We start from the raw sequence: 8,575 nt of genomic DNA on the forward strand, positions 1-8,575 counted from the left end.
GTTAAAACTTTTTTATTCCTTTTTTATATTTTGTAACAAAAAGTAATAAAATTTAAAATTTAATAAACTTTAACATATCAAGTAACATCATAACTTAACTTAAAGTCTTTTGTTATTTTGTATTTAAAAGTTAAAATATAGTATACTAATAATAAATTTATTTAATAAAAAGAATTTAATATGTTAATAAAAAAACTTATAAAGTTACCAAATAGTATCTAAAACACAATAGAATTAGTTACAATATGAAAATTATTATATATATATTAATTTTAAAGTTGTCTGATCAAAATAAGGAACCAAATGTGTATGAGAAAAAAATTATCTTGAATTAATTTTTTTCTAATAAAAAGTAACTAATTAATATATTATTTACATCAAAAGCAACCAAAAGGTTGCTTTTTTTAAAATTTGCAAAACACTGAAATTTCTGGAAGCGAGATTTTTTTATTTTTTTCAATTTTCGGTAATTATTTTATATTTCGGTATTTATGCTGACGTGACAATCGGTATTTGTGCAAATAATTTTCTTAAAGGTATTTTTATAAATAAAATCAATTTTAGGTATAATATTGAAAAGACCCCCATTACAATAGAATTCCATTACAAAGGTTAGAAACACAAACCAAACATTGCAATGGTGACTTTGATTCTATTACAATCTTGATTCCAATCAACAAAACATAGATTTTAAGAAAACATAGACTTATCTCAACTATGGATTTTGTACTATGTGATTTTTTTTTTTTTTTTGACATTTTCAATTTACTACGAGTGGTTGAGAAAAAAAATTAAACTTATTTTTAACACTTATTAAAAAAAAATCAAAATTTACAAAAAAATATTATATAACTATAATAAATTTCAGTATCAAATAATTAGAAAGATAAAAAATACTTCGATATATACTTAAAACAAATTTTGAAATAAAATAATTAAATTATCAATCCTCAATAATTTTTTTTTTATACCAATCACAACTATTACCAATAAAGACTTTAGGTAACATCACTTTAGAATTTAAATACAATTCAAGATGATGTTAGAACTTTATAGAGAATTAAGAAAAAGACTAAAATCACTAAATGGAACTTAGTCTATAAAATATCATTACACAATTCAATTTATTTTTCTTTGCAAGAGAGGGTCAAATGTCTACATCAACTATCAAAACAAAAACAGCACCAAGCCAAAAAATAGAGATGAGCTCTCAATGAACAATATAATAAATGAATTCATGATAATATTTAAATAATTTGTAGCATAAATATATAAGTTTAACTCTAAGTTATAAATAAATATATAAGTTTAATTTTTAACAGAAATAATATATTTTTTTTTTTGAAGAAAAGCGTGCATACACTAGATTAAAATCAGTTAGATCTCGCGGTCATTACAAAATATAGTATCGGGCATAGAGGATAGTGGCACAGAGCCGAACCTCTCATGGGAAAAAGCCCACTTAACTACATTATGGACCATAAAATTACATTGTCTACTAACAAATTCAAACATACAACCATCAGGTTAAGTGTTAGTCAGTAGTCATGTGACACTCCTTAATTAGTTAAAGTCATTAAATTTTTATTTTTTATTTAAAAATTAATTTAAATATACTTAATAAAAAATGACACGTGATAATAATTTGGTCAAGTACCTACTGAAATTTTAAAAATATAACTTAAATATTATTAACGTTAAAAATTAAATTTAAATATTTATTTGCGATTGAAAATCAAATATTTACATTACATATTATTTAAATATTTACATCATAAATTATTCTAATATTAATTATTTTCTAATTAATTATAGCACCAACACTAAAGGACACCCTCCACTGACATGAATGAATTCTCATGCTTGTGAGTAATGAGAGGCAATAAATTCTGTCGAGATTTATTATTATATTGAATAAATCTGTCAAGTAGTTAAAATATCTCCAAAAAAATATCATCATCACCATCATCATAATCCATGGAAGCTAAAACTATATCTAATAATAGCACAAAGACAGTGACATGATACATACACATTCTCTCTCTCTCTACAAAGAGCTAAGAAGATCTTTAGCAACAAATGTAAAAATGGTCAAAAATATTGAAGCAATAATCAAAGATGGTTGTTGTTGTTGTTGATGTCGTCTAATCGAAAATGCTGAAGAAGATTGAATCTGGATAATGAAATTGCAAGTTCCTTGTGAAATATTCTGTGTGGTCTCTACCGCGAGACCTTCAAAGTTACAAGCCCTGTCATCTTGATCCTGTGCTTGGTAGTACATGTTGAAAGCGTACGAGGCATTGCCATTCGCGTCCAAGTTGTTGCAAGATGATCCATAACCGAGCGCTGTGCAATCAGAGAAAGTGCAGGCATAGTTTATGTTATCAGCAAGTTTGCTCACATCTTTGGCATTTGGATTAAACATACACCATTTGTTAGGAAGATACATTACACTCTGTGCAGGCACAGGTAACTTGTTTTGACCTTGACCCGAAAGATCAATACCAAATTTAGGTTGTCCATCGTACCTAAAAATCCCCCAATGGCGCTCGAAACTTCCTGGTGCAATGCTCTTGGCATCCTCATCAATGAGTCCAAACAAGTACACTTCAATGTTTCCAGGGCGCAATGGGGTTCCCTTGTTACTTGCAAGTCTTTGTAGAAGACCGTTGTAGAATCTATAAGCGTTACCAATGTTAGCATTCTTGTCCCCATCGGTTGGCCAGCCCACTTCTCCAACCAAAATGGGCATGTTTCCATAACCGGCTGCTCTCAAAGCTGACACGAGGGTGTCAAAGTTCGCATCAAACACATTAGTGTATTGGATTCCTGTAGCTGCATCCACAACGGGATTGGGTGCACCATCAAAGAAGGCGAAATCGAATGGGAAGTTGTCATTCCCATAGAGACTCAGAAATGGATAAATGTTTACAGTGAAAGGTGCCTTGTTTGCATCAAGGAACTGGACTATCTGTGTCATCAATTGATTGATATCAGTTCGAAACCTTCCAGCAGATGGAACAGGGTTGTTTTCGGGTGAGTTGTAAACATCTGCATTTAAGGGCACGGTAGCTTTTATAGAGTCTCCAATACCAGCTGCATTAAGGGCCTTTTGAATATTTTGAAGAGCCGGGAAAGTGGTGTTTAAGAATGAACCATTGTACGACGATAGGAAAGGTTCGTTCCCTACTGCTACATATCTGGCCAGAGATTAGAAAACTTAATGAGAACAAGTATAGCATAATGATAAAAACAAGCACATAACCAAAACAAAAATGCCAACTTTCCAAACAAAGATTGTTGTATAAGAGACTAGTTTGTGAAATAATCATGGAGAAGAAATAAATTACGAAACAAACACAATAATAGCATCGGCCCAGTTGTTTAAGTTCACGAAAAAAGTTGAAGCAGATTCTTCAACAAGACATGAATCAGTAAAATTTAAAGAGAACATATCAGAATCATGTCTTTGGTAAAGGTAAAGTTCAGGATTTCGGGTGGATGGTAATGCACGAAAAGACCATTACTTCAAGAATTTATGCATAGAATTTCAAACTGAAAAGTGTTTAAGGATCATTCCATTTCTTCTATTATTCATTTCAGGATTGGGGTGATTATTTTCCAACTGTTGTGTTTTGATTGATTCTCTCATTGCAAAAGTAGTCATTCTTGTATATGAGGCTTCTAATGACAATCCAAATGTACTAAAACAAAAGCACATGCTAATATGTCTTCAACCATAAAAAGGAGACTAAGCTTCATATAGTTCTTTTCTTAAAAAAGATAAGACAGATAAGAGAATTGTAAAACCAATACCATATTGAGCAACAAAAACATGTTCTGCAAACTTTATTATTGATCTTCTTTTCAACATTCTGTCTTTGATCAAACTTTTCCACTTTCCAGAATTTATTGTTTCAAAAAGATCATATTTTTTTTCTTTTTTTACAGCACAAAGTTTTCCTCAATATTCCCACTCACCATTCCTTTACAAGAATCAAATACTCTGATCAAAAAAAAGGAAACTAAAAGTGGGGTAAAAAAGATTCTCTTCCTTCCACAACAAATCAGAAAGATAACACAAGCTTTATTCCCTCAACAAATTTGAAAAGAAATCCAATCAAACATGATTCAATCCAAGTATGGACAAACAATACAATGATTTTAATCAAACCCCAAGAAAATTAAATGTGAAATCAACTAAAGAAAAACAGCCACTTAACAAAATCAAATTCAATGTATGCTATACCTACCTACCTACCTACCAACCAAAATCATTTCATCATATATAATATAAACAAAGATTAAGGCAAAGATCAATAAACAAAGTATTATATATATATGTACAACTTACTTGATGTTAACTCCACCACTAAAGTTGTAACGAGTTACGTTTCTCTTAACCCATTCTTGAGCTCGTTTATAGCTATTCATAGCTTGAAGTTGATCATTGGGAATAGCCACCATAACCTCAAGACCACTTCCAGTCAGAGCTGTCATGGTTGAATCTTCTGAATCAAAAAGCTTCACTTTTTGAATACCATTGTCTTTCAACATCTGAACCACAGTTTTTGGGGGCAATTTATGTGTAGCTTGAGTCCCCCAGTTTACACCAAGTCCCTCAACAACATCAAAACCAAATAAACCAATGAAGAAGAAGAAGAAGAAACCCCAGAGCCTTATAACCAATACCCACTTAGAAAAATTCATCCTTTCCATCATTTTCCCGAGAAAATAAAAAATACCCAATAACTAAAAACTCTTACTTTCGCTATTGGAGGGAAAAAGAAACGGTTTTTACCAGGTGGGTTTGCAAGGATCGGCGAAAATCCTGCGATCCTGCTTTCCTCAACCTCTATTATTTTCCCACGAAAATTAATAACGCGTTGTCGTGTAACAAAAATCAATATATATTTATGTGAAAGAGTATATGAACCACTCCTTTTGTTCTGTGAATATAAAGCCGATTACGACAAGTCTAAGAATCTGAAAAACAATTAATTATGAACCAAAATAGGAAACTTTATCAGAAAAATAGGTACTTTATATAAACGATCTAAGACGAATGAGAGAGTCTTGAGATCGAAACAAAAACTAATAATGAAAAGTGAAAGGGAAGAATTCAAAATCAGAAAACAGGGTATTTCCTATTTAGATTTTAGAAAGAGAAGAGTGAGATTGAGATTGAGATTGAGAGAGAGAGAGAGAAACAGAATTAGAGATTTTATAGAAATGAAAAACAGAGATATTTTTCGTACCAAAAATCAATTAGATGTCGGTAAATTCCAAGAGAAAAATAATATCCGAACAGGAAGAATCGATTTTGAGAAATACCCAAAAGAAATATGGAAAAATGAAATTATTGTGTGAAGAAAGCGACGGATATGGTTATGGAGGTTCTGAATCTGAGTCGCTCCAAGTCCAACGGCTAGAATTTTTGACAATTTTTGAAGAAGTAGGAAAAATTAATTTGTGGGGTATTATTATATTCTCAGTCGGTGAACTCAATCTATAAAGTAATCTAAATTTATTATTATTATTAATTACTTTCAAAACAAAAACAAAAACAAACATTTTTTTTAATTTATTTTTATAATTTTTATAATTATATTTACATATGATTTTTTGATATTTTTATGTTGTATTCTTATTAATTTTTTTTATTATTTGTATAACTCTTATTTTTATGTTATTTGAATATTTTTATCCGATTATTTTTATAAGATTTTTAATTATTTTTGTATTATTTTTATAAAACACATAATACTAATAATAAGAAATAAGATAATAGTGCAAAATTTTTACTAAATATAATATTTGTGTAAATTTTTCTAACTTTCTTTTTTGCAAAAAAACATAAATTGTTATTGGTTATCATAGTTTTTTAAGTTTTTTAATTAAACTCTCTTAATTGTCATTCCACTTGCACTTAATTTTCTAAGTTTAAATTTTAACGATAAAACCCTTTAAATTACTGAACTGTGGAAACTTTGAGGTGTCATCTATTTTTCACAGTTAGCTGTCAATATAAACTGCTTATGTGTATATTTTTGTACATGTGTTATTAGTACATCTAATATTATTATTTAAAATATGAAAATTATTTAAAAATTTATAACATTTTTTTTATTATTTTATTTAATTTTAAAATAATTTTTGAAAATAAGTTTTAAATAATAATATTAGATGTACCAATATACTTGTGTCATATGTACAAGAGTGTATACATAAGCACTCCATAGTGATACTTAACCGGATGACATGACACCTTAAATTTGCTGCCAGCTTAGTAATTTAGGGAGTTTTACTGTCAAAATTTTAGTTTAGATAGTTAAATGCAAGTGAAACACAGTAAAAAGGGTTTAGCTGTCAAAACCTCTAAATTTTTCACAAAATTATGCATCTCAATATTAAAGAAAGTAATTAAAATTTACTTTTAATATTTATTCTTAATTTCAATAATTTATTTCTAGTTGTTGATGTCAATTTTTGTTTCACAATTTTGTTTATATATATTATATATTATATATTAAATAATAAATAATTATCTATATTTTTACTACTAAGATTTCTTTTGCTTTAAAATATATTCTATTTATATATGTAATTTTTTTTTACAATAGGATAAAAAAGATAAAAAAAAAGTTGATGTAAAAAATATATTAAACAAAATAAAAATATAAATTGGGTGTATTTAATTGTAGGGTACAAATAAAATTTTAGAAAATTGATTACAATGACACCTCTTAATTATCCATTGTAAATTTGTAACTAAAAATAGATTAAAATAATAGGAATGGGTGAAAATTGATATTTATTCTAATATCACTGTATTTTCATATTTTTTATTCTTTACAAAATAATCCTAATGTGGCACCTCACACATGGAGGGTGAAAGAGTTTAAAAGACAACATTAAAGAGAAGTATGTAGTAAATTAATTTTAAAATTAATTAAATTCTTGTAGAACTTAATGGTGTTATTTAATGTTGATAAATAAAATTAAATTGAGATTGTTGTGAACTTTAACTATAAGAGTGTATTTATCAATAATATAGCTAAATATATTGGTCAATTAAAGCTAAATACATTTAACTTATGTTATTGTAAAAAGAGAAAGGAAAAAAACTTAAAATATGTTAGATTCTAGTTTTATTTTGTTATACCCTTTTTTAAAGTTTTATGAGATCTTTTATTCGTAAAATTAATATTCATTAATAAATAAATTAGATATATTTGAGTAAGGCTCAAATAGTAAAATTAATTAATATAGACATTTTAAGTTGTTTACAAATAATTTATGATATTTTATTTTTCCAAATTAACGAATTTAAGTAATAATTTTTTTAATGAATTTAAGTGTAAAATATAAAGATAATTGTTTTGTTTATGTTTTTTTAAACAAATATTATATATGGAAATTAGAAAGCTGGTGGAGGAGGAGTGATTCATACTATACTACACTAATTAATTTTTGTTTAAATTTTAAATATATTTGATGAAATTATTAATAAAAATAAAATAAATAAATGTCGATAGATTTGGATTTTAGCTTTGGGGGAACACAAGTGACGTGGCCCACTAATGACTGAGACATCACACGTTCTCTTCTCTTCTCCTTTTTTTGAAATGCCCAAAAAGGACACATCACCCAATTACTGACGTCTCCACAACGTAAGGGTACTTTCGTAATATCAGCTCATCTATTTTCTCGGAGATCGGTCGCTGACGTGACTGAATCATAACCGTTGGATCATTTTTCTCCTTTTGAGATTGGAATGAATCAATGAGATTTGTTATTGAGGCTTGGGCTGAGTATGTGGGTATAGGGGTGGGCATCCGATCCAATATAACTTGTTTTTCCTCATCTAATTCAATCCAATTAGTAATTAGATTTGGAAAATCATCATCTGATCCAATCTAATATTGGATACCCAATTACACACTTAAATTTCAATATTAGCTTAAAAATATAAAGAAAAATACGTAAAAAAACTAAGTATTACTTTTTATTTAAGTTTAATACTTCATAAATGTACTATTCTTACAAATGTATTGTAGCTAAAAGTTTTAAATAAGTAAAACAATAACATTTTTAGGTAATAAAATAGAACAAAACATCATGAAAATAAATACACTAAACAATCAAGTGTTACAAATTCAACATACAAAAAAAATCTAATAAAAATATTATAAATATTTATTATATTTTTCAATATTTTTTATTATATAAATAATTTTTAATATATATAAATGTAATTGGATTGAATTGGTTTTTAATTGGATTTTGAGATTGACATCCAATAACCGATCCAATCCAATTAGAATCTAACTTTTAGCATCCAATCCAATCCAATTATAATTGGAAATCCAACTTTTTGTAATTGGATTGGATTGGATCGGTTCGATTCAATACGATTGGATTGGATGATGCCCACCCCTAATTATTTTATATATTTTTTTCTATTTATTAATTAAAATTATTTTATATTATATTTTATTAAAATATGTTTATTTTTGTAAGTATATTGTTTAATATATTGTTATTTTTTACTGAAGTTTAGCATATAATTTAC

General features: G+C 27.5%; 1 protein-coding gene across 1 annotated transcript; it reads right to left on the reverse strand.

The window, feature by feature from the left end:
* Window positions 1-1,873: 1,873 nt before the first annotated feature.
* On the reverse strand, window positions 1,874-5,472 carry LOC115722748 (glucan endo-1,3-beta-glucosidase 8). Its single transcript, XM_030652046.2, has 2 exons — window positions 4,355-5,472; window positions 1,874-3,200 (listed from the first exon to the last, which is right to left on the reverse strand). Exons 1-2 carry the CDS (start codon window positions 4,720-4,722, stop codon window positions 2,048-2,050), a joined length of 1,521 nt encoding a protein of 506 aa, XP_030507906.2. The 5' UTR covers window positions 4,723-5,472; the 3' UTR covers window positions 1,874-2,047.
* Window positions 5,473-8,575: the final 3,103 nt, after the last annotated feature.

This window comes from Cannabis sativa, chromosome 9 (assembly GCF_029168945.1).
Source record: "Cannabis sativa cultivar Pink pepper isolate KNU-18-1 chromosome 9, ASM2916894v1, whole genome shotgun sequence".
In the NCBI taxonomy this organism is placed as follows: Eukaryota; Viridiplantae; Streptophyta; class Magnoliopsida; order Rosales; family Cannabaceae; genus Cannabis; species Cannabis sativa.

Coding starts and splice junctions, on each gene's coding strand:
- LOC115722748 (XM_030652046.2), bottom strand. CDS start 4,722: ATGATGGAAAGGATGAATTTTTCTAAGTGGGTATTGGTTATAAGGCTC. Junction 3,201..4,354: donor AGTGGTGGAGTTAACATCAA/GTAAGTTGTACA, acceptor ATCTCTGGCCAG/ATATGTAGCAGTAGGGAACG.